At 42.9% G+C, this 27055-nt stretch overlaps 1 protein-coding gene across 1 annotated transcript; it reads left to right on the top strand.

Annotated features, from left to right (window-relative positions):
- Positions 1-5201: 5201 nt before the first annotated feature.
- Positions 5202-26332, top strand: LOC104516006 (E3 ubiquitin-protein ligase ZNRF2-like; the record flags this gene model as incomplete). The annotated part of the gene is made up of 4 exons (XM_010160194.1): positions 5202-5375; positions 24110-24215; positions 24692-24769; positions 25694-26332. Coding segments are annotated over 3 exons (338 nt in total), but the record flags the coding sequence as incomplete, so codon positions are not given.
- Positions 26333-27055: the final 723 nt, after the last annotated feature.

Below are 27055 nucleotides of genomic sequence, written 5' to 3'. Positions count from 1 at the left end.
TGACCAACCCCCCAGGTTCTTTTCTGCCAGGCAGCTTTCCAGCCACTCATCCCCCCAAGCCTGTAGCGTTGAAGGGGGTTGTTGTGGCCCAAGTGTAGGACCTGGTGCTTGGCCTTGTTGAATCTCAGATGCTGTTGGTCCGTCTATCCTTCCTCTCCAGATCCCTCTGTAGAGCCTTCCTACCTTCAGGCAGATCGACACTTGGCCCAGCTTGGTGTCAGCTGCAAACTGACTGCGGGTGCACTCAATCCCCTCGATTATTTGTGGTGTTTTGTTTTAGCATCATTATGCAGGCTTTATTTATGTGACAGTAATCTTGCATACCACCCTCATACCATCATATTTATTGGATGCTGTGCTTCCAGGTTGCCTATACTTATTTTCCTAATTATTGAAGAACGAGTGCAGGTACATAAGATTTGTCAGGCTTCTTGTCAAATATATTTTAGAAAACTATGTGTATGCAAGGATTTCTCTTTTCTTATGACTTCTTTAAGTCTAAACCAAGATGGATTAATCCATCTTACTTGAACACACAAGGATGCAGAAACTTTAAATACTAATATGTTGCATACTTATTTTAAAAGAACAGCTGGTCTCATTATACTTTTAGTCTGGTTTTGGCAATTTCTTGTCAAATATATTTTAGAAAACTATGTGTATGCAAGGATTTCTCTTTTCTTATGACTTCTTTAAGTCTAAACCAAGATGGATTAATCCATCTTACTTGAACACACAAGGATGCAGAAACTTTAAATACTAATATGTTGCATACTTATTTTAAAAGAACAGCTGGTCTCATTATACTTTTAGTCTGGTTTTGGCAATGTTCCAGTTGAGTTTCTGCTGAAAGGTTACTTTGATCAGGATGATGCAGTCTTTTGCATTGCTGCTGTGTTTATTTGTGGTTATTTCTTGCTACAACTATTTAATGTTGACCAAAAGGATCATCCGTTCTTTTGTGCAAGTCTAATACTGCTTTAACGTGTGATGTGCAATTCTGTGACACTCTGCACTGTATTGTCTGGAAGCCCTTAGCTGCTCTTCTTTTTCTTTTTCCCCCACCACAATGTAGGTGTTCCAAGATGAGTGCCAACATGATTTTGCAAAAATTATAGAGGTCCAGGAGTTTTATTTTGTTGGATGTTTTTTGTTGCTTCACTCTGCACTGAACTGCAATTTAAACCATCTGATGTTTGCAAAGCAAGGCAAACACACTAAGATATCAGTAAGAAGTTGAAATTGGTACAGATAGAGTGAGTGGCCACCTATCGACCTGTTCCCATGGGTAATTTCCAAGCCTGCCAGAGATGAAAGTTAGGAGTTTTTGGTAGGTGGATGTGAGAGAAGATGGGATTTTTTAGCTAACTGGAGGATCATTTGCAAAAGTCAGTGCAATCTGAAGGAAGTGATGCTTTCATGAGAGAATGAGAGGGAGAATTCACCTCTGAATATTTAAGTCCTGCTACTTACACAGGTTTAGTTATTTCAAACTTTGTGTCACTGATCTACTGCAACTTCCTGTTCTGTCTCCCTTTTCTTGTAACTGTTCTTTTTTCCAGGGTTACGGTTTTAAATAACATGTTACTTTCAATATTGTAGTCAGGGTTGTGAAACTAGACCATGGGAGCCTCTAGAATTTGTCTTCCTCCCTCTGAAGCATGCAGTTGTAAAAGTCAGCTAGAGGCAGGTGCTTGCTCAGTTTTGGTGCTTTGTTCTTTCCTGCTGTACAGAACAAGAACGGGGTGAGAGATGGTTCTTCCCCTGAATTAGGTTGTATCACAGGCAGTGTCCTTTCTGCAATGGGAGAAAGAACAACAGCTTCGCAGTGATACTCTGACAGTGACAACCCCAGTACAAAGGGGATATCCTCATCCAAGATGAGGAACTAAGGGATGCTGTGAAACCAAAACATTTGGAAGAGCTGGATTTTTTTTTTACCTAGAACTGTACATTGTCTCTTGTAAAGAGAGCAAGAAGGGATTTACTTGAGTTTTCTTGTTTCTAGAGGACACCTCACGTGATGCCATCTGATGACTACTTACACTTTATGTAAATGTCTGTGAATGCATTGTCTGTCTGCAAAACTCAGTAAAACAAGTCATGTAGAGAGCAAGTTATTTTTGACCTGTTGCTGATTGTTAGTCATGTGAAACTTTCTTCAAATTATCAGAACTGTTCCTTGAGACTGGTGGTAAAAATAAACATAGGCTGTAAGTGTTGTTAGCCTGCTGGGCAGTGGTACAATAGAGTCTTTGTTCTTACAGAGTACTTAATTGTAAACTGGGGCATGAAACTATTGCCTTATGATTTAAGGAAAGGTGGGAACATACCAGGGTTTTTAAAGACCTTTAACGTGTGGACCGTTTGATTGTTCATTTATTTATATTTTTCAAATACAGTTCAAAATAAATATTGTGTCTACAGTCAAAATAATTTGTTCTTTGGAGTAAGCAAAAGTGTTGGAAATGTCAATTTCCTTCACAGAAAACATACACTGTGCATGTCTTTGGGAAGATGGCTGAATCCTGGAGCTGGTTATTGCAGCAGAAGGTTGTGAAGGAATGAGAAGTTGGATTTCACTTCACTGAAAAATGTTTCAGCAAGTGGTGAGAGCTCAAGGCTCTTTTCTGCTGTTATGCTAGCCTCTGGCATGCAGCTGATGCTGGTCACTGGCAAAACATCTTTTCCATAAAGATACCTTTATCACTGACAGCTGGGTTGGTCCATAAGGCTTGGTTAAGTGTGACGTCCTCTACTTCTTGGGTTCTTCCATGTACTGTTCTTGCACGCTGAGTAGAGCTACAGCAGTCAGATATCCCAGACTTGCTGTGTCAAGAGGATATTTGGAGTTGTTTAACTATTACCTTCAGATTCCTCTTGACTCTGGACAAGTCACAAGATACCGTATTGTCAAAATACTTACTATGTTGCTAGAATGCAGACCATTCACTGGGTTTAGGGGCAGCACATTAAGCTGAATATGAAAACTCTTTCTGGTTATCCACACAGCTGTCTAAGCATGGTTTGAAGTAAAAGCATTGTTGTTGTTATCACCATTGTTATTATTTACCTAAAGTCTCACTACTGTTTTATTTGGATTTAGGTATTCCCTCAAAGCATTCCTGTGATATGTACCTTTTTAATAACACTGTTAACTTCAGCAGTGGTTCTAAAGACCTATTGATGGTTTTCCCAGACCCCTGCCACTCCCAATTAGATGTGTTGATGACCCTAAGGAATAAGCTAGAAGGATTCTGTCCAGAAAGCAGAGGGAACCTGTTAATGACTATCACAGTGCTTAACTAGCCATGAACATAAATTTTAACTTGCTGTAATGCGTACACTCCTTTCTGGCACAGCAGGACTCTGTCTGTAGTGTATAAGGAAATTACATCCTCTTTCACATCAAAATACGTTGTCAATTATGCCTTACAGTAACATATAAATGAGAATAATGTATGGGTCTTAGTGGGTTTTGACTAGACTTAAGTGTCTAGTCTTGGACTGATAAAGGTTGAGAGGAAATTTACCCCAGGTCAGTTTTTGAAGAAAGCCGTAACAAAACAGTTATGGGTGGTTTTAGGTGTTTGGAGGACTAAGATACTAATTTCGATTTTAGTCATGTCGAGATGCAGATTGGGGGAGGGAGGCCACACAGGGTCTGAAGAGTCACTGACAAAGCTTTCTACAAGTAAATGAATCCTTTCAACTTTTTTCCAAAAGATGCAGTCGGGTGTTGTATGCTTGCTAACCTGTAGTTGTAACCATAGTTTGTGAAGATGTGGAGGAGGATTAAACATAAGAAGAGCAATATTTAAACTGAAGTGTAAGATTGTGAGATTGACAGAAGAAGAAATAGATACGAACTGCTTATGACTAAAATGGGAAGCATCAGAACTGTACTTGATCTCAGGAAGTGGTTTCCAGTACGCGTTCAGCTGCTGCTCAGAGTTCCTCATGGGTGTTACCAGTTGTCTGCTTTGACTTGCTTCCTATTAGTTGCACTACAGAAATAAAAATCTTGTCTTGATAAATGCAGTGCATTACTTCTATCAAGTGCTAATGCTCCAGGTTAGTTGCTTGATCTACATCTGGATAATAATTAACAGTGAAGATCAAAAGTCTCGGGCATCAGTAACTTAGAAGTGCAGCATCAAGTTGCTTGTCATCCTTGACTGACTGTTCATTGTGGACTCCCAGGGTTAGAAGTGCAAAAGTAAGGGGCAATGAACTAAAACGTGTGGGAGCAGGCCCAGATGTGGATGTTGGTGGAACGTGCAGTGGCCTTTTTATGCATGCCTGCATTGTGGCTTTTCAACAGCATCAAAGTTGCCCCTTTGCACTGAGCATGGATTTAGATATTTTTTCCGTATGTTGTCCTGTGGGTATACTCCTTAACAACTGTTACACGTTGAGATCCCTGTTGGCAGCTTTCTGTCTCTCACTTGTGTGTTAATTATTCAGCAGACCAAAATCAGTCAGACTTCTCTGTGAACCGTAAAACTCATCCAACCAATAGTGTCCTTTAGCTGGAAGAGTGCTGTCTTTGGTAATGACATAAATTAAAGTATTAAGCAGTTTTGTCATGGACTATTATGCAGTTGCATCACAAGCCAGACTGTCTTAATTATTCTTTACCCCATAGTGCCTCAGGCTGTGACGTCACAAAGCTAAACAAGGTCATGCTTGGCTAGGATGAGAGAAGTCAAACCAATTCAGTGCTACATGAAATATTAGTGATTCAGTAGGTGAGGTGACACCCCTGAGTTAATGTTTTCCCTGTGCCCTGCACTGGTAAAAGATGCTGCAACTTGTGTGATGAGATGTAAAACTGAAATCCTTTGTTAAAGTTGCAGTGCTGTTCCTGGTAAAAATGAAGATGTTAATTCAGGGTGCCTGCCCAAGTCAAGATTTTAATGGCTAGGTTCTCTACACATTTCTAATTTCTTTTTTAGTAGAGTCGTATTATTCTCTTGCTCCTGTCTTAAACAGTTCTTTGAGTTGTTAAGAAAGTTTGCGTTCCAGAGGTGCTGCCGTGTTTGCAATTGGCAACAGATCAATTTGCAGAAACAATGGGCCATTGTGAGATCTTTTGAAATCAAGGGGGTTATAGTCATGTAAGAAATGTCAGGCCAAAATTGAAAAGCTGCCAGATAGTTTTTCTTTCTTTCTTTCTTTCTTTCTTTTAATGTGTGCAGAACAGTTTTTTGGCTTGAATATACATATTTGCAACGTGGTTGGGTGTATTCACGCTTACATATTTTTATTTCCCATAGGATTCAAGTGCCCTGTATGTTCAAAATTTGTATCTTCTGATGAAATGGACTTACATCTTGTGATGTGTTTGACAAAACCAAGGATAACCTACAATGGTAAGAAAAGACTAAGCTGATAATTATTTATTCATTTTAAACATTGGAGTGGTAATAATTCTTTATTAAATAAAAGATAGTCTGGTAACTATTTCAGTGGGCCCGTAAACGATACATGGTTTTGTTTGTAGTTTTATTTTTTGAACTTAATTCCTAAGAACCTGGTCTTTCCTATACTGCATGCCAATATAGTTTACACTGTTGACTTTCTCAACAAATATAAATCATTCTTATTTGAGTGTGTTTATTCCACTTTTGACCACAAGATCAGATACGGATCTGTATGTGTTTAGGGTCCACTTGTGATATGTGTAGCTTAAATGTCTCATCAAATGACATCAAGTAGTGAGGTAGGTCAATCAAGCCTCCTTCTGGGGACATTGTAAAGGACTGTTACTTGACACACTGTGCATTTGCGTGTTATTGCAGCAAATGACCCTTTCTTGAAGGAGCTAAAGAAATTCCTCCTTCAGCTGATACCATATATGATACTTCATAAAGACTGTTAGATATATGTGTGTGTGTGTGTATTGTGGTGAAACTTGCCAGTGTGAGATGAATCACCTGTGTTAGCTCTGGTTTTTTCCCTACTACTAAGCTCTCCTTCTAGGCAACTTTTGATGCAAGGCAAACAGGACTTTGGTCACTGTTAGGATCAGATCTGTCTATCACTATGGCTTAGGCTGAAACTCAGTTCTGTAATAAGCACATAACAAAGGTTTCAGAAAATTAGGAATTAGGAAATCTTAGTGCCTACTTTGGCAGAGCTGCCCTACCATCAGGAAATTGTACAGTGCCTCCTGGATTGCTTACCAGTCATTAGATGTGGAATATGTGAGAACAGAACACAATCAGAAAGGAACTGTAGAGGAGAGGGAGTCAGGCTCTTTTAGGAGGTGCTCAGCAAAAAGTTGAGAGTCAGTGGTCGCAAGTTGCATCAGGGAAAAATGTGTTTCAATGTAGGGTAGAAATGCCATATAGTGAGGGTTAGCTGGCACCTGAAGAGGTTGTGCAACCTCCATCCTTGGAGATGATCAGAAATTGACTGAACAAGGCCTTGAGCAACTTTAGTCTAACCTGGTTCTGCTTTGAGTGAGTGGCTGGACCAGAAGACCTCCAAAGATTCCTTCCAACGTAAGATATTTAGTGCATAAATAACCTGCAGTATTATGGGCTCTTTGACCCTCCTGGCCCCTTGCTGTTATGGTAACCTACACTGGAATTTTTTGTTGGAACGGGTCTTAAAGGATGGTTAGACCCACCTTATTCTTTGTCTGGGTAGCAATAATGCTGGCCCTTAGTTGCAAAAACAATTGGAAATCATAGAGTTGTGAAATCCATTTCAAAGCACAGCACTCAGGAAAAGCAAACGTGGTGGTTTGTTGGTTTTTTTTTTTTTCCCTCATGGTGTTACCACAGCTATATGTGAAAAGGTTGACTTCATCTAACAGAGGGGGCTTTGTCTCTCTTTGTTTTGCCTCTTTTAATTTAGGACTGAGTGTTTTCCAAGGTAAGTTGGTAGAAATCTGTGTGCTGAGGGATGTCGACCATGAGGGAGAAGCAGGCCAGTCTCCCCAGTCAGGGAGAGACAGTGCACGTGGGATCAGTTGGGGTGGAGCAGGAGGAGGCAAGCTGTGGCAGGAATCCAGCTGATGGGATGTGCACAAGTTAGGAGTTGACTGGCTGAAATCCTTTGCCACTGATGCTTCCTGTCTGTACATGTGAACACACACAGCTGGCTTAACTGGAAGATGCAGCAATTACGTAATGTAACCTCTTGGTATTGATTGTGATGTTAATTTGTATCCCAACGTTGCCATATTCAGACTCTGGGTTTTATCCTGCACTGTTGCTCTCAGATGTCACACTGCTGGTTGGAGCTCCTTTGGACCATCTTGTTACCTCTGTGCAGTCTGTTGGTCAACAAACTTCCATAAAAATGAGTAAAGTAAAACCAGTGAGTGGCAGAAGCCACTGGATAATCTGGATACACAACAAAAGCCAACAAGGCAATATGAGTTACTACCAGCAACGTGTCATTTCACACTTTAGGAGTGTCTGCTGTATAGAGAGCCTCAGAAACTCATTTTAGGAAATTTTTATGTAAGCTTGAAAGGAGAAAACTACCAAATTACCTAGACTGGTTGGAGAGAGACGCTTACTTAAAAGTACAGTCTCATTCTCATAAACACTGAATAGAAGTTGTCATGCTTTAGGCCCAGCTGGCAACTAAGCACCAGGCAGCCACCCACTCCTCCCCCATTGTGGGATGGGGAGGACAAAATGCAAGGAAAAGCTCCTAGATTGAGGCAAGGACAGGGAGGGAGGGATCACTCACTGGTTGTGCTCATGGGCAAAACAAGAGTTGACTTGGGGAAGAAAAATCAATTTAATTTGTTACCAATTAAATAATAGGATAATGAGAGAGAAACCCAGATCTTAAAATACCTTCCCCCACCCCTCCCTTCTTCCCAAGCTCAGCTTTGCTCCCCATTTTTCTGTCTCCTCCCCCCCAGCAGCACAGAGGGATGGGGAATGGGGGTTGGGGTCAGTCCATCACACAATGTCTCTGCCGCTCCTTCCTCCCCAGGGGAGGATCCTCACACTCTGCCCCTGCTCCAGCGTGGGGTCCCTCCCACGGGAGACAGTACTCCATGGACTTCTCCCACATAAGCCCTTCCCACGGGCTGCAGTTCTTCACAAACTGCTCCAGTGTGGTCCCTCCCATGGAGTGCAGTCCATCCTTCAGGAGCAGCCTGCTCCAGCCTGGACTGCCCATGGAGTCATAGGCTCTTCAGGCACAGCCACCTGCTCTGGTGTGGGGCCCTCCCCGGGCTGCAGGGGGGTCTCTGCTCCCCCGTGACCCTCCATGGCTGCAGGGCACAGCCTGCCCTCTCACCACGGGCTGCAAGGGAACCTCTGCTCCGGCCACCTCCTCCCCTGCCTTTCCTCACTGACCTGGGGGTCTGCCTGGTTGTCTGTCTCACACCCCACTCCTTTCTCCGCTGCTGATTCCCCAGCAGATTATTTCCCCCCCTCCTTAAATACATTATCCCAGAGGCTCTACCACTAGTGCTGACTGGCTCAGCATTGGCCAGAGGTGGGTCCAACTTGGAGCCAGGGAAGCTTCTAGCCCTGTGGCCCTTCCCCTGCTCCTAAAACCTTGCCTCACAAATCCAGTACAGAAGGGTGCATTGATCCTTGTAACTCCAGTTGGTTAGCTCGTGGACTAAATCTTAGATTATAGCCTATAGCAGGTTGTTTTAAATTAGTGCAGCACAAAGAAATTGTGGATATGCCTTCAGAGTCGTGCAGTTCTCAGTTGTTGCTCTGTGGTATGATTGTGATCCCTTTCATGAGGCTAATGAAAGAGAATTAACTGGCAGATCAGTAACTCAGTGCTGCCATGATTACATGCCTAGAATTGCATATGAATGGTTACATGCAATGCTTTTCTTTCTTGTATTCTTTTGCTGTTTGCCATGAAGGAGATAAGTGATGGAACTGCCATGTGGTCACACGCCATAAGAAGGGCATCTCAAGTTTTGCTTGAGAGAAGAAAAAAAACCTGCTATCAACTTGTGATACCTTCTTCCAAAGTGGAAGGCATCTCTTTATTCTTTACTTTCTCACTGTTATCTTGGCCTTATGCCATGCATACTCAAGCAGAGCCAAGGAGACATCATTTGCTTGTGTTGGTGACTGGTGGGTCCCAGTCCTATTACTGCTAGCAGGAAAAAGATCTCCCTCCCTCCTGCCTCTTTTCTCTGAATTTTGTGTTGCAAGTATTTTAGGGGAGTCTTCGACTTTGCACATGTTGAGATGTTTAAACACTGAGCAGTTGGACTGAACTGTGCTTATGTCTAGTCTGTTCTATCCTCATGATACTGTATATGTATTAATTGTTCTTTCTAAGAAACAGCAGGGAGCAAATTGTATGTCAGTCTGAGAAGACAGACCTCCTTTCTTTTTAAACGTGAGTCTGAGGCATACAGTCTTCCCCAGAAAAATGTTTAGTTGTCATTTGAAGTTTAAAAAAATTAATGAGCCCTCCCAGCCAATCTGTAATTGCTTTCTGAGCTACCTTTGTGCATCGCATTTGGCAGCAGGAAGGGTCAGTGAACTGCAAACTCTGGCAGCTGTCTGATTTACATGTGTTTTCTGAAAGAGAGTGGTCACAAACTTGTCCCAGTTCTATGCTGAAAAGTTGTGCTGATTTTCATATAAATAAATCAGTACATTTTATTAGCCTTATTCTTTCAAAATCATGTGACTTGCCTGCAACAGAGATCTCATTGCTGACTCAGTTTGGCATGTAAAAAGAGCTCTTTCTTTTTTCTGTGGAACTTTGTTCCACGTCTCTTAAACTACTTGTGGTGCTCACACATGAACCGTTATCTAGGCGTTTTGATACAAAAGCTGGTTAAATGAATGGAATTGTGCAAAAGCATTGTGGTGTTTGGTGTTATTGTCTTAAATAGCTTTGCTTCTTGTAGCAGTTAAAAACTCTTTTCATACTGTTGCTTGCTGAGGAGCCAGAGTAGGTCCCATGCACTGGTCAGCCACAGGTTGCCAAAAGCCAGTTTTATGAAGAAAGCGTGTTACTTGCTAGTTGAACGATTTTTTTTTTTTTTGAGAGCTACTGCTAAAATATTCTGTAGCCAGACGTGTTCCTTCGAGCTTCTCCCCAGCACTAAGTGAGGCCCCTGGCACCATCTGGTTCAGGTTTGCCATGGTGAGTTAGGCAGGGAGCCCACCTAAGGACTGCTCTGCAGAAGATGTTGCCTAGAAGGTAGCCCTGGGTTTTGGTCAGGCAGGGGCGTTGACTTGGGTTTCCTCAGTGCTTCAGAAGCAACTTACCTTGAACTTCTTGCTGATGATTAGACCTGTCTGGTGAAGTTTACATTTTGAATATGATTATGGTACATTTGGTGTTGCTACAGTAATGAGGCTTTTTTTTTCCCCCCCACTGGAAGATGAGGTATAAAAATTGAGGAGACCCAGGAGAGACAGTTTCAGATGCTTTGCAACAAATCCAACCAATTCCTCTTCAAGAAGTCTTGCAGTTGGTTCTGAAGTAATTCCGGTTTTCATTTTTAAATTCCTTTGTTTTTTCTCTCAGAACACTTTGTAAGACATTATTATTATTATTTTTATTATTTATTATGCCCCTCGGAGAGCAAGGACTGACAGCCTGGCACTTGGCCAGAGGGGGAAGCCAGTGACCCCGGAGAGCTGGGGAGAGCCAGTCAGCTCACTAGACTGGTTGGCTGGCTCGGCAAGCCGGCCTGTCCTCTTTCAAAAGTTTTGATTGAATTAGCACATTCCTGTGGAGTATTTTGGGTTTCATCAAGTCAGCACTTTGTGCTGGAACGCAGTTCTACTGGAAAGTTTTGAAGCGGGTCTCCTCCAAGCCGCTTGCTCAGGGGTGGTGCTGCTTTGACATCGGGGCTGCTTTCACTCAGACCGCTCTGCCTTTAATTCAGATACGGCAGTGGGTCTGATTGTTGGCCAACATACCTAGTGAGGTTCATTTTAAGGGGAAAAGCTTTTGCTGGTGTAATTTCAGAGAGGCAGAATGTTGAGACATCCAGTTCGTGAGGCTCTGGAGGTTTTTCCCTTACTCAAGGTAACGACTTTGCAATTATTCTTTTTAAATTATAGTAAGTGAATTTTTTTAGCTCAATCACACCAAAAAAAAAAAAAAGACCAGGGCATCAAACATCGCAGATAACAGGATTACACATAGGATTTTATATTTAAAGTTTATCCAGCTCTGTTTTGACTGGAGGATTAGTATGTGGAAAGCCTGTCACAGACTGAAAATGAAGGTAGGTGTACTAGAAGGAACATATGAGTGAAACTCGATGTGCTTTTCCTGTCTGGCAACCTACTTTGTGTTCTGGGGTGTTCGAATCTACCCATCTGAACACCTGCTAGCCATGCAGGCCTAGCCAAACGTTCCCGTGCCATCTAGTCGAATTCAGGGTGACTCAGGCCACAACTGATTTAGATTATCAAGGATGCAGAGCACAGTTTTTGTCATAAGGATTTAAATACACTGTTTATTCTCAATGAGTTTGAAGTAGTGGGTTAAGTTTTGTCTTGTGAGGAAAGAGAAATGCTGGTACCGCCACATGCTGAGGCCTGCATGTGAGTGTCAGAATCCTGAGCTGGAATCTGTATGAGCAGTAATCCTGCTAGGGGTGTTGTCGACATCTAAATGACAGCCGTAACGCAGGCACTGTGATCAAAAGTAGAGACTTGAAGATTGGCGTGAGTCACCTAAAGAACTATTAAAAAATATTTTGGAAACGTTCTTTGTGAATCGGACTGACCTGATTTTTTTAACACAAAATAGAAGCTTTGTTGATTGGCCCCTGTTTCAGCATCTTTTGGGCAAGCTACGTGTGCTAGAATTTATTCAGTTTGTATTGCTCAGTAGGAGGGAAGAAAAACAGCACACCTTCACCTAGCATTTGGATCACAGAAATACATGATTCTGGTAGTTCTGCCCACTGCAGTGACTTGATTTCCATGGTCACTTCTGTGCACAACAAAAAGGGTGAATATTTTACTCAGCAGGGCTGATGCTGTCCACTGGTTTGACTGTGGTTCAACTCAAAACTTCAGCCTGGATTGAAAAGAATTGCTCACTTCAAGTTCACTTCTCTGCCAGGGTTCCTGAGATCATACCCTAAAAGACCTTGCAAAAGGGCATCTTGCCAGCCTGCCTGGAAAAGCTTAAGCCTTCCTCCTTGTCTTCATCCTTTAATAGGACTAGACTTCCAGCAAAGCGGTACAAAGTAATACTAAGGCAAATCAGTTCTTTCATTCTGCTTTATCCAGGGTATAAAATTCTCCATAGCATTTCTCAATTCTGGCATTTTTGGAGTTTTAACAAGATTCTTGGCTGAAAGTTTCTAGCTTCTTGCTCTGCCCTAGATGGTTCTGTGCCCTGTGCTCAGAGGTGCTGGTGGGGTAGAAGAGCATACTTTATAAGGTAGTTCAACAGACTTGTAAACAGACACTTACCCTGTGCTGTCAGTTAAAATAGTGACGTTTACTCTTGTTTTGATCTTGTGTACTTGTGAACATCCTCCAGAGGATGTAGGAGGTTCATTCAGTTTCCCTGATAATTTAAAACTGTGTTCTTCTGTACTTCTTGAAAATAATTAGAACTGTTGAACATCTGTTGAACTTGGAGATTTTGCTAAACATGGTGACAGTAGAACATTACTATAGTAAATAAAGTTTTAATCTCAGACATTTGCACAGCTGCAATTCTGTGAATTGGTCTAATAGAAGCTCAGACTTTTCATAGCTTGTCTTGCAAATGATTGTTACAATTTTAAGGGGGGAAATTGTGTTTGAAGGACTTGATTAAAATATATTGATTGGCTTGCACTTCCTCCTTTTGGGAATTGTTGGCAGTGTTTGAACAAGAAAGAAACTTTCACTGGTGTCAGCAGTGTAGGCTGTGGACAACAGCTACTTGTCCAAACCAGACTGCCAAGGGGGACAGCTCTTCCTCTCTTTTGTTCTGTAAGGCTGTATTTCATAGAACCACAGAATGGTTTGGGTTGGAAGGGACCTTTAAAGGTCATCTAGTCCAACCCCCCTGCAGTGAACAGGGACACCTTCCAGTAGATTAGGTTGCTCAGAGCCTTGTCCAGCCTGACCTTGAACATTTCCAGGGATCCCTCCTTCAGCAGTTTTTGGTACCTCACAGAAGATCATCACGGCAAGAGCAGCCTGTTGCAGTTTGGGTCTGTTGGAAGGGAGGTTCTTTTTGAAAAGTAATGCTGACAAATGTCCCTAAAACCACACTCAAGGGCGACATTTCGCTACCTCCTAAAAGGGGGTAGGACCTGCTTCAGTGACCCCATTTCAGCCTCAGTCAGTGGATGAATTGGGTGTTGCAGCACTTGCAGAGGCTGCAGTCTCTTATCTTTCCTCCACACCCACAAACTGTCAACCCTTTGCTAGGAGTCAGAAAAGCAAGCTGTGTATTTCTTAATGGTGTGGCTGAGAAGAAAGCTCCTGAAATGGGAACATAGTGTAACTGAGATGGAAGTGCTTTGAATGTCGGGAACAGCAGTTCCCAGAACTGCAGACTACCCCATTAACCTTGGTAACACATAATGGTGGAGGTTCAGTGGTTGTGGTTGAGGGATCAACATCGCTTATTGTGTTACTCTTCATGTAAGAGAAAGGGAGGCATAGGTTTGTACAGAAGCGATGACAGCTCGCTTTTGGGGGTGCTCAGTAGATTACGCTAAACTTCCTTGCTGTAATGAAGTAGAGCTGATGCTTGCATCCTGCTGAGGGGACACTTCAGAAGATCTCATCTATTCGTATCTTAAACTGTTCTCTAATTTGTTGTGAACAGGGCTGACTCTCTTCATGAACCTTTGGGGAGAAGGGTACTTTCCCCTGAGCCAGGCCTAAACCTGCTAGACCCAACTTCCTGCGACAGAGCCATCGCAGATCACTCCCAGCCAAAGTAGCTGCGATGTCACCTCATGCTTCAGTTCTTGGGAGCGGGACAACATTGATATTTTTCCTCAGGATGTTGGCATCACCTTTGTATAAACGCATACATGTGCCACGGGGATATTTTACGCGCGGCATGGGATAAATACAGTAAAGCTTTTGACGGCTACAGAACAAGCCTGCTTGTTTCTGAACGAAGTGGAGAAAATAGGATCATTCATGTGCCGAACAGCTCAAGTTATTTCTTCTAAGCTACCCCTACCCTCAGATACTGCTGTTGTCTTGCTCTGGTACTGACAGCGCTGCTAAAATCAAATGACGCTCCTTGTCCTAGAAAATGACAGGTACACCTGTGAAGCGGTGCCGCAGGGACCGTCGGCAGGGATGCGAGGAGCGATGCAGTTGGGTTAGCCGAGGCCCCGGCGCATGGCACCGTTTCTCTTACGCAATGGCAGCGCAGTGCTGCGTGCGGGAGAGAGCGGAGCGGTGTCATTCGCTCGGCAGCAAACCCTGACTGTGCCGTGACTCCGCACCATGTGAGCTACCTTCCACGTCTTACCCTTAATCGGTCTTGAGCTCCGAGAGGTCATTCAGAGGATGTCATAAATCGTGTCTGCAACTGCTGCAGTCTTGTGACTGCTGGGAATTCAGCTTCGGGGGAAATAATTTCCCTAGTTTTGTATGGTAATTCTGCAGCCTTTACAGCTGAGACCTCTAAAACATTGAGATTTTACTCATTTGCTAGCAGCAAACTGACTTTTTTCTTGTCGTTGTCCTGTGGAAACAAAACCTTTGAAAATACACAGCTTTTCCTCATCTTAGAGAATAGGTTTCATTGGCTGGATTCTGAAATAAAACTACTTGAAATCTTTAGGTCTTTAGGTTTTTAAAAATAAATGCCAAACTACATCTCTCCGAGATTGAATGGTCTGTGTAGGAATTTCGTGGTATTTCCTCCCTCAAATTCCTCACTGTTTTGCAGCAAGTAGAACAGATTATTCACAGATCAGAATTTGTTTCTAAACAAATATAAAAGAATAAGAGGTGTTCCCTCTTGCTCAGAAACTACCCCAAGGGCAGATCAATTGAAAGAATTGTCTGAAATGTCACTTGTAATTTATTTTTTTTCTTCAGATTAAAATCTTGCTTTGAAATCTGCTACCATCTGGTTGTTTAAATAGTCTTGTGCTTCTAAGCTGCAGACTCAGACCTTCAATGACAACAGAAGTCAGCCCAGCTTTTGCAGGGGGTGTCAGTGATGGAACAAGCCTAACTCTTCTGAAACAAGCTGGTGAAAACACTGTTAATATGATAGAGTACTCTCACATGTAAATTGGAGATTATCATTGCTACTTACACGGGTGAAAAAATGACTAGTTGTTAGTTTTTTTAACAAAATCCAGTTATTCTAGAACAAGTTATAAACTGGGAAGGATTACGCTGATTATAGAGACATAGGGACAAAATACTAGGCTGGCCTGTTGTATCCTCCCTGGAGGAACCTACTCACTCTCTGAAGTTTGCGCAAGTCTCGCATGGCTACAGATTTGTTCAGCTGCAGAAATACCCCAATTATCTAACACAGCTGAAACACACAAAAAACTTCACTATTGCTAGATTTAGTGCTGAGCTATATATTAACACTCATGAAACCTTGTTAATGTTTCCTCATAGTGTAGAGCAGAAAAACTGAGATAGCTTTGAAAACTCCAACTCAATACGTGATGTTATCAGAACTTTTTGCATGCAGGAATGTTTTGCATTCCATCTGTATCGCAAGGATAACTGCATTTAAAATAGGAATAGCTTGTAATAAGCAGTCTGTCCGTTGTGAACAGAAAAGACAGGCAAGTAAAAATTATGCAGTGATTTATACCCCCCTCCTGCGTATGCACGCTGACACCAGACGTTCAGTTTTAACTTGGAGAAGTCTGATCTCGAGCCTACTGGGGAAAAGCACCCTAGCACCTGGCAGTGGGGTTAATAAGCCAGACTTCATACACACTGAGTTTTGGCCCCGGTGTTTTCATTGTGTGCTGCTCATCAATTCATCGTGTCCTCCCTCGGAATAGCGTCTTAGTCAAGACGCGCCGGTTCTTCTCCCCTCCTCCTGTTTTGAGCTTAGTCTCGTAGTTTCATCTTCCGTGCCGTCTTCCTTAGCGCTCCCTATGCATTCATTTTGCATCAGATCAAACCAAACTCCTCTGCAAGCTTGCAAAGAAATGAGTCTGTTACTTAGCCGGTGTTGAAAGACTGGGAAAAAGACTTGGCAAAAGTGATTGTGCTCGGGGCACCTGTAGGAAGCCTGGCAGAGGAACTTGAAAAGGACAAAGCGAACAAAACGCTGGAATCAAATCCTACATCCAACTTCAAAACAAGTCATGATTAAAGTAACCCATGTTGCCCAGGGCAGTGGGCTAGCTAACTGCATCTGAGCTTCCTCTGCTCTTCAGAGACACTATTCTCTTACCCTTTCCTCCCATGACAGTTTCTAATGCACCCCCTTCACCTCCGCTGTGCTAGATGAGCGTTCTCATAGATTTTGTTAGGCAGCAGGTCCCCATCACACTCAGCTTCTTGCAGACCATTACTAGAATGAAATTTCTTAATTGGAAATCATTACAAAGCAATTTCTCTGACTCTGACCGTGTTTTCAGTGACGGTGAATGATTGAAGCCTTGCCGTTTGGAAAAACTGTCTTCTGCAATCGTTTTGGCCTCCCTTCGTGTTGGGGATAAAATAGTCACTTTAAAAAGCTGTCAAAACAAGAGGGATTTCCTAACCTCAGTGGGGATCCTTTTGTACAGACACATCAACATCTTGCGTTTGCAGGAGCTTTTCAAATCTAGATCTTTCCTTCAGCTTGATCAGAGACAACCGTCTTCCGTGGAACCTACACTACCACATCCACGTTCTCCTTTACTTTCCCAGTCTTTGTGAACGCTCTTGGCAATAGCCTCTAGCCGTGATTTGACGAAGCTGTGGGTTTTAATGGACTTAGAGCATCATAGCTAAGTCTTCCTTCTGACTGAAAAGCTGTTTGAAGAGAACTGTCCCTGCACAGTATGTAAAGGAATGCTTCACCCTCCTCCTACCCACAGTGGTATCTTTTCCTCATTAAATTATATTCCTGAGTGATTTACTATCAGAAGAAGCTTCTGTAGACAAATACCCTTGGGGCTTTATGCCTGCTTGGTTGCGGTGGGGTGGGGTTTTTTGGTTTGGTTTGGGGTTTATTGTTTTAGGGGTTTTTTTAACCTTTGATAAAGAAGTCATCTGCTACACAAAGCAAACTGCACCTCAGGCCTCCCTTTTTCTTGACTGTGTCCCCCTTGGTGACAAGACTTAACTTTTTGCCCCTTGTTCTGGGAGATACCATGTGGTTCAGCCCCCTTTAGACTGGATCTGTGGATTGTGGTCCCAAGTTCTCAACAGGCCTAAATTGATTTTGCATCTGTCATGACAGTTTCTTCGTGCGGCTACAGATTGGCAGGTACGAATAAGTAGCCCTTAAATATTTTACTTTGCTTTACTCCTCAAGGATAAGAAGCGCTGTTTAGCAAAGAATAAAAACAATAAAAGATCTGCATGTGTGGATCCTGTACTGATATTCTTCTTTCTTGCCTGCTTCTATAAGTTCCCTCCATCCAGCTATCTCCAGCTCCTGTGAGAAACAATCCCCCCCAACTGCAGCAGACTCTGTCAGCAATACCTCCCGGTTGCCCCTGGCCAATTTACGCAATCACTCCTTTTGTAGCATATTTGTGGTGTAAATCCTCTTCGATGGTAATGTCAGCCCTGAGAAGTGTAAATCATTCTTACCCCATGAAGCCTGAGGAGGAGGTATTCCCCAAGCGATAGTTCCTGACGCTCTTTCCTAAGGAGACTTATTTTGCTGCTGTTTTCTTTCTTGTGGGTTTGCCCCTGTATATGCTCCTTTTGATTTAACTCCTGACATTCAAGATTAATACTTGCTAACCTGAGAGGTCATGTAATATTGATTAAAACCCAAGAAAACAGCCTAAAGGCAGCTTCCTTGTTCCCCGCGCTGCGGTAAGCAGCTTTTGTTTCAGATGGCGTGCGCTGGGGTACGCCGTTCGTGAGGGAGTTGCACGGGGGGCACTAGTTTGGTACTGCTGCATTCAAGGCTTTTTCCCCCAGTCGGGGTTTAGAAGGACTCTCCTGTCCGAGGAATAGTGTTTCTGAAGCAGGGGGGCAAGCCTTGGGGCAAACACAGCATCCCAAGGAAGACTGCTCATGAACAAGTTACCCCTTACATCACCCGAAACGGATGTGTATTTGTGTTCAGTCGGGATGAGGACTCGGTACAGGATGAGTAAAGCTGGCAAAAAGTCTCTTTACATCATGCTCTGGAAGATAAGACTCGTGGTTCTTTTGTGAACAGGCGCAGCTCTTTGGCCCATATCTAGACTAAAGTTTGGCAGTTTAAGGACGTGGCACTTGTGGTGAATGGAACTTGCTTTTAGAAGTCAGTACAACAGGAGACAGTTGTTCCTCTGTCTTGAGATGATTGAACATTCGAGGGTATCTCCAGCTGCAAGCAGGCTGATCAAACAGGAGATGGAAAGACTGTAGCTTAAGCAGAAGTTTCAGAGTCAATCAGATAATTGTCTCTGTATCGAGAGCAAATCTTGAATCCCTGTGGAATCATGTGGTCACTTTGGCAATAAATCTCAAGACGAGCACAGGACATTTCATGTCCAATTGTGTTGATAAATTTAATGTTGTACTAGTACCTGTTTCACCCCAACGCTTTCTACCAGAAGCATAAACGTGGAGTGTGGAAGTCAGTACGCTGGTGACGACGGCCTAGGAGCAGCTGTGGATGTTGTTGCTCAGAAGAGAGGAGCTTTCTTTCCCAGACTACTTGGCCTTTTTTTCAAAGCCTGGCTCTTCCCTAGGAGTCCTGGGATGCAAACTTCACTTCGTCTGTGAGCAAGATGTCTGAAGTGGAAGTTGTAAGAAAGCTGTGGTGTTTAAAGTTGGGATTTAATTTTTTTTTTTTTTTTTTAAGAACTGTAGCTTGTACTGACACCATGTATCTTAAAGTTGCAGGTAGGTTTCCATCGTGGGCACAGAAGCAAACCTCTTTTTCCCTCAGTGCACAAATCCCTCTCCTCTCTGTATTATTTAGCTTACCTAACTAGAATTGTAGTTCTGTTATTTAGAACTACTACTAAATTATTATTTATTATTTAGCTTACCTAACTAGAATTGTAGGTAGCTAGGACTATACAGGCTTTTATACTCTTCCTGTTCTCTAAATATATTTCTATCACTATTATTTCAGTTTTTATCTGTATTAAAAAGGAAAAAAAAAAAGGTGTGTTTTCTCTACCGTACACCTGATCGTTATCTGTCTGAACAGGAAGCATCTAGCTGGTTCTCAGAATTAGCTTCTGAAAGCTGAGAATGTCCCTCAAAAATCTAAATCCAGTTCTTCAAATGTTGGCTTAGCTGAGAAACAATGAAACTTCTGCAGCTACCTCTCTCTGGCTCAGCGCAGTGTTGCGATGCAACGACTGCAACTTAGGCTCCGTTCTGCAGGTAGTCTTCTTGTGTGACTTTCACTTTGTGTTTTAGGAGAGGGGAGCACCAAAGACTGTAGGCAATGTTTGTGCAGGAAGTTTTCCATGACGGGTATCTGTTTGTATGTAGATACCTCAGTCTTGGACCAGCACTGAGCCAGGTGAGAGGGGAAGGGAAAACAAGGATAACGCTTGGACTTTGAATAGGAAATTGTAGCATGCATTGCAAGGGGTGAAGAGTGAGATGCCAAGTAAAACCCCCCAAATCCATCGCATGCCTTGTCAGTATTTGAGGAAGCGTCGCCTTTCTCGTAGCTGGTTAGGTTGGTTTGGAGAGGTTATGGTTTTGTGTGCTGTCGTGGGGAAGGTGTTTTTAGATTGGTTAAGTTCTAGGTATTACCGTGCAAGTCGTGCGATGGTGTTATTGTGCCTGTTGGAAACAGACGAAATTCAGATCAAAGGTATTTCTAACTTGGTGTTCTGTTTCCAGTGAATGCCTAGAGAGAAATAAAACATTGCAGCTCTAAGGTGATACCACACCAAATACTATTGCCATCTCCCTGATCTGTGACGCGGGGTTTCCTGAGCCCTGGGGCTGTGTCTATCTGTTTTAAAAAGAAAACCAAAAAAGAGTAGCATTTTAATGACTTGATCCGTAAGGTATGTATGCCACCTGCTTTTGCAGTCCTCAGTTTAAAGACAGACTATTTCATCACAGGCATTGCCTATAATTTTGACCGTGGCCAAGTTGGTGGCTTTGATAGTTGTTGGATATGTTTTTCAAAAACTCTAGAAAAAGTTTTTAATAGGTAAAGTAAGTGCAAAATTGCCAGGATGATTGCATATTAATTCAGTACCACCTATTTTGCTGTAAATGCAGGAATGGAGTAGAATTTATTTTTCAGTAAAGACAAAAGCAAAATTTTAGGAGGGAAAATGACTGGCAGTCAGAAGCTAAAACAATGGTATTATTAATCAGGGGAGAGGAGAGGACGAAGAAGTACTTGAGCCAGCGCAGGAGGGAAATACGCTGGTGTTTGCCAGATTTCGTCTTTGACACCAGCCCTTGGCTAGTGAGTACTTGTTCATATGGCTGGGAAGGTGGAGGAGTGTTTACCTCCTATTTGGTGAAGGCAGATGGATGTGGGGGTGCGGTGAGTGTTTGTGTATGTAGCCACGTGTGGGCGAAATGGAAAAATGTGGCCTCTGCTTATTTCCTCTTCCCACTTCCATTTAGCTAATACTCATATAAATGTTTTAATCATAACATTGATGAAATCGCAACTGGGTTGGGTTTTTTTTTTCTTCTTTAAGAGAAAAACTAAAAAAATAATAATATGTATCTGCTGAATCGCTCCGCTGCAGGAAAATGTGAAAACAAAAATCATTCAGACTGCAGTGGTTGTGTGTGAAATGATGTACACATTTTTCTGTAACAGATGTGTCTAAAAGTAGATCTTAAACGACCCTTCAACTGACCGGTATAAGCCAGTGTTGCTACAGGGGAGTGCTATATGAAGTACAGAGGGAATTCTGACCGGATCCAGGTCTAGCAGTTCTTGTCACCCCTTTTTCTTCATCTAGGACTGATGATGCAAATCACCTAAAATAGTCAAAAGGGAGTCAGACCCAAAGTGTCATATGTCCTTGAAGGATTTGGTTTTGCTCTCATCGCGCTACATGTGTAATCAATGGTGAGCATAATGACATGGCTTCAGAGTCGGTTTGCATGCAGGGCCAAGTGGCAGAAGGGCATTGACAGCAGTGGGGTATTTTGTACTGATTCCTGCAGTATTTGTGCTTTTCTCTTTCCTGAGAGCCTGGCAGGATGCGTAAGTAAGAAGTGGGGGATGCTGTCTCCTCGTTACTCCGGAGGAAGAGGAGCGTTCCAACCTACTAACAAAATCTCTTCTGCAGGGGTGGCAGAACTCCACCACGTTGCTGAGAGCCCGTGTCCGTACCATCAGCGTTCACACCAGCTCCCTCTGGCACAACTGGGTGAAACCCGGTGTGTGCCCAGCAGCTCATCCCGGTGGAAGGGTCAGGGGCGAAGCCAGGGAGGGCAGCAAGCTGCCCGCAGCTAGCGCAGTAGGGCCAGTATTGCAAAGGGGGAGGCGTCTGGGGGGAGTGCAGGAGTACTGGCGGGAAGAAAAGGAGTCTCGGACACTTATGCCAGGGCTGGTGGGAGATACAAATGTTTAAATTGGCATCTTGCCCTAATGATAGCCAAAAAGTGCAGAACCTTGTTAAATCGCTCAGCGGGAGTTCAGACCCAAGCGCTGTACAGTCTGGGGAGCGCGCGATGAGCCAGACGCGTACGATAGAGAATGGTGTGAAAGCAGTTCACAGGAATGTTTTCTTTTATAAATTGTGTTTTTATTGGACATCTGTCTAGCTTTTGCCGTCAAAGCTTGACTGGATGCTTCTCTCTTCAGTGCTGAAGGAGGGAGGCTGGGGATTAATTCACTGGAGATGTCTTAGTGCCACTTTGTTTTGGGTACCAGCTGCTGATCAGATAAAGTGACTCCGTGGAAAAAATTACCTTAAATAGATGTTTGAGTTAATGGCACTTCTTCCTGTAACCTGACTGTGGGAAGAGAGTAGATCTGCTCGTAGGACTTTTGGCAACATACTTGTGTAAACAGGCGGTCTAGGAGGGTAATGTCTGAGAGCCTCAGGGAAAGATTAGTATCTCTGTATCAGGACAGTGCTCTCTGGAGAGTTTTTGCCTCCTGCTGTCAGATATTGAAGTATCTTTTTATTAAAAAAAACAAACAAACAAGAAAAAAACCCCAACAAAACACCTCAAGGAAGTATTTATCCTTAGCACCCTCTTCTGGGCAAGTTCTTAGTGTCAGGATCTTGTAGCACCAGATAAGAGTTCGTAAGATCTTTTATTGTTTTAAATTGCTTTCTCTCTTAGGTCCCTCTAATGTTCTCAGAAGCATATCTGATAGAAAACAGGAAACATTTTCTCAATACAATGCCTAAAAGTTATGTTACTGTATGTAAAATACGTGTTTTATTTTCTTCATTGTGATAGGTGTATTTGTTGATTATTTTGGTTTGAATAGTTTTCTTTACAGCAGTTAGATATTAGATATTCTTCACGTTAGGTATTCTTCACATACCCTCACGAAGATGTCACACACGTGGCATTATACGGTATTTTTAGCACAAGCAGCGAATATAGCAGAGACTGAAATACGCACTTAGAAACCCAAGCACCTGCAAGACAGCCTGCTGTCATTCTAAGGGAGACAAAGTAGACCTAATTTCATTTCACTTTTGGCTGCAATGACAGCTTTTCAGCTCTCTGCTTGTCGTTTTCTGTGTGTTTGCAATGCCGTAGTCATGAGTAGTGGAGCCGCTGGAGGGAATAGCCTAGAGCTGGTGGTTTCTCAGCGGGACCTGGGAATCAAACTCTCCATAAACAGTCCCTTTAGGCCCCTTTTGGTTAAGAAGGGGAAGCTTTTCCTCAGAAGCGTGAATATGTGGGCTTTGCGCTGCCAAGTGTGCACCTTCCTGACCTGCCAGGTTGCCATTCAGCTTGGTTGTTGCGTGGTCCCTGGCTGGGAATGCTCTGTGCGCTGTGGGAGTGCACGTCTAACAGGGACTTTCAACCTGCTTCTGGCAAACGTAGCCTTACATGAGCTCCTGCGTTGCTTTGTGCTAAGGCTGAATTCTGCATCCCACGTTCTGCCTAAGACAAGTGTCCAAGAGAGAAGGTTTTTATTAAAAATAATCTATTTTCCCAGAAACTTCTGTGTGAAAGCCAACTCTTGTGCATTCCTAGTAACTTACTTTCTCCTCGTTTGTTATGGGACTTACTGAATTTTTTGCAGCATTAATATCTCCAGAAATTTAGGGTGATTGGAGCCATACAGCACTGATCTTTTCCTGATGGAAAGCTCCCACTCCTATTGCTAACAGTTGCATGCTTTACCTTGAGGAAAAGGTGGATGGGATGTGGTAGGATGTGCTGGCATGGTGAGAAGAAGAGGTTGAAGGTGTGAAATACAAGTACCAGAAAGGCTGGTGAAAGAAAGCCAGATGTACAGAGCAGAAAAGGCACATGGTAGGCTGAGTGTTTAGAAGTTAAGAACCTGCAGTGCCCTGTCTGGAGAAGCGTTATGTTCAGGCTTGAACCTCCATAGCGAAAGCTGAGCGTGGGGAAGAGGGGACAGCTGGGAAGAACCCACCCAGCATGAATCCTCAAAGCCCTAGGGGCATTATGTACCATCTGTAGAAAGATCCCAACTTCTCCAACGCGGAGCTCCTGGGGTTTGGCAGCACAGCGTGCTGAACGTGGGTTTCCAGGGTCAGACCAGAGGAGCCTGTGCAGTAGGGTCTGGATCTGCTGGGAGAGCATACGCTCCAAAGGGATGCTGGCTGTTGGTTATGGCTACCACTCTTCTCCATATGGCTGTCTTCTTACAGGACTTTGTTTTGAGCTATGCCTGTGTTCAGGGAAGAAACTCAATCACAACTATATTTCTGATTTGAGCTGCTGAGAGGGCTCCCATCAGGAATCTTCAGGTACCTGGCGTGTGACTGATCCTCACGTTGACAGGGCTTTCTGCAGGATAAGAAGTGTTTTCTGTAGCTGTCCTTGGTGTTCTGAATAAAGAACATTTTCCTTGTAGTAGTCTGGCTTTTTAACCATTTAACTTTGTGCTCTTTCTTCAGAGGATGTGCTGAGTAAAGATGCTGGGGAGTGTGCAATATGCCTGGAAGAGCTGCAGCAAGGAGATACTATAGCACGGCTGCCTTGCCTCTGCATATATCATAAAGGGCAAGTATTCCTCAGGATGCACGTAAAATTCCAGGAGGTTGCGTTTATGGGGTAACTCTTCTAAGGGGTGCTTAAAGGAGCACTAAAACTTGGTGGCTTTTGACTTAAAAACCAAACAAGCAACAAAGAAACAACAGCAGCAACCCTTAAGATGTTTATAAATGGCATTTTTCTGTTTCTTCACCTAAAAAAAAAAAGCTGGATAGTAACTTGTAAAATGCTTCCTTAGGCAGTTTTAACACTTAGGAAACTTAGTTTTTCAACGCTGTTTAATATCCAAATATTACTGTGGTTTGGGGTTATTAAATTTTCCAGTGATGTGTGTATGTACATAGACAACTTTGTATACTAGTCATCGAAATGATAAGAAACCCATTTATATTCATATCTTAACCGCTTTTATATTCATATCTTACGGCTCAGTGTTACCGAGATACTCATGAGCACTGTTGTCACTTTTGTCTTGCACCCAACAGCTGCATAGATGAATGGTTTGAAGTGAACAGATCTTGCCCCGAGCATCCATCAGATTAAGACGAGATTCATGTTTTCAGGTAATACTTATTTTTAGATGCGTACATTTTCAACAGCAAGTATCTTGATTACCTGAAATAGCTCTTTACGCTATTTAATTTGTGGGTTTGCTGCTGTGTCCCAGCGCTGCAATATTAATCAGCAAGTATTGACGTAGGTTGCAATATGTAAAAGGTTTCGGCGTCCTTATATGGCAGGGTCTGAAACGGTGTATTCCAGTTTTAGTACTGGAAAGTGGCGAGTCAGTGCCAATAAAGCTTTAGCATTAACTTTGAAAGAGTATTTTTTCCATGGAAATGAAACAAAATTAAGATAATACAGTCGTGTAATTTTGGATTGTTCCATGAGCATTGGCATTTATCTCTGGCTTTTGTAATCATATGAGAACGTTGAAACTCGGTATCTTCGAAACCACTTTCATGTGAATACATTCCAGAATGTTTAAAATAGATGGATAAATAGAAATGTTGACATGTTTCTATCCATCCCATCTCGGAGAGTTGCACATTTTTCCGGCTGATGTTTTGCGTTAACGGTCGCAGATCAGTCGGTGTCGAAAGGTTTCACGGATGGGTTTACTCTTTTAGACAACTTTACCTTGCATGAAACTACTGCCCGTAAACATTGCCAAACATACCAACAGTCGTCGTCATCCTTAGGGAAATGGAGATACCCGAAATTCCGTCTGGTAGCTGGGTTTGTTGCCCCCCCCAACAGCTGGATTGTGGAAGAAGCCCACCTGCTGTTCATGGCGACGTTTGCTCGCGGGCGTCCAGCCTCGGGTGAAATTGTGTTTGGGGTTGTTTTTTCGCGGCGGAGATGGTGATAACCTGGAGCTTAGGGACAAGGGGAAGAAAACGCGGGGGTTGCGCTCATGCCGTTTGCGTGTGCTCTGCACCGAAGTAGCTGAAAGGATGGCGCTTTGTCTTCTGCTTTTTCAGCAGCTGCTTCCCCTGGTCAGAAGACAGGAGGTGTGAGGTCCCCGTGCTGAACACGGCGTGCCTGGCTTGAGACTTGACAGTTCTTCGTGGCTGAAGAAGGCAGAGGTGGACGGTGACATGGCAAAGGCGTTGCGGACACCGGTTCCTTGCCAGCTGCGCTCGCTATACCAAACCCTCACGCAAAGGACCACGCAGGGATTTTGAAAATGCTGCACATCCTGTAACAATCGACTCCCCACAGACGTTACTGACGCTATTTTCTATCGAAGGCCAAAGTTCCCGATTTCAGCCTAACTTCTGGTTCTGTGAAGAAGCGGGTTATTGGACATGTTTCCTACTGCCTCAAGTGGAAGCGGACACGTTCGATACGTGCTATCTGAGACCCTTCCAGGAGGATGGCCCCGGTTTTCAGTGGGAGCGTTCTCACCTTCGCGTTGGCTGAAGAAGAGTAAATGGCAAACTAAATATAATCTAACAGTGTGACCTTAATTTACTGAATTCACACCCTGTTTTGCGTTCTTCACTTTTTTTCAAGAACAGAAAACATAAACTTCTCTGCATAGGAATACTGTATTTCAAAATTTTCTAACTAAACCTTTGTCACAATGCAGTCCAAAGAGTAAAACCAAGACAGGTTACTAATTTATATTGATCAAGCTATAGGGATTGTTGAAATCTGCACATTTAACTGCTATTTAAGTAACTAAACCTTCTCTTTTACTGCTTGTGAGTAAAAACAACAACAAAAAAAATGCAGCAAAGCAAAATCTTACAGCTATGCAACTTTTTTTTAAATAGGAAAAAAAAAAGAATTACCGATTTTAAGTGCTGCCAGTTAAGGTAATTTGTTTAACGGGTATTTTTTTAAAAATGTTTCAGGTAATTATTTTGTTGTACTACTCTCATCTCCAGGCTGCCTCCTGAGGTGTAAATGGGTAACCGCAAGTCTGGGCACAGCAAGAGGTGATATAGGCATGGGTGAGATACCATCGAGGTGTGGGGGTTGGGTTTCGTTTTTAAAACACACACAGGTTTTTGTTTCCTTGTTTGAATGTTTGGGTTTGGTTTTTTTTTTTTTTTTTGATGGCAGGATCTGTAGTACTTTGCATCTAAATCCTTGGTCTCTTCTTCGTGTGGAGACCAGCATTTGATTGTGTGGTTTGTTTTGGGGGCTGCTTTTTTGGGGTGGTGTTTGTTTTGTTTTGGTTTTTTTTCTAATGCACCAGCATTTCTTTAATTTATTGTTATTTTACTGTATTATATTGGTATAACCAGGGCTCCACGAAACACAGGATGTCTCTGGCAGGGTACACCATGTAAAACTGTGGTTAAGTATTAGTTGCCATAAAGTATCATAGTTAAAAA

Source organism: Eurypyga helias, unplaced genomic scaffold (genome assembly GCF_000690775.1).
Source record: "Eurypyga helias isolate BGI_N326 unplaced genomic scaffold, ASM69077v1 scaffold8651, whole genome shotgun sequence".
Classification (NCBI taxonomy): domain Eukaryota; kingdom Metazoa; phylum Chordata; class Aves; order Eurypygiformes; family Eurypygidae; genus Eurypyga; species Eurypyga helias.
Note: the sequence above shows the minus strand (reverse complement) of the source record. Positions and strands in the feature narration are given on the sequence as shown.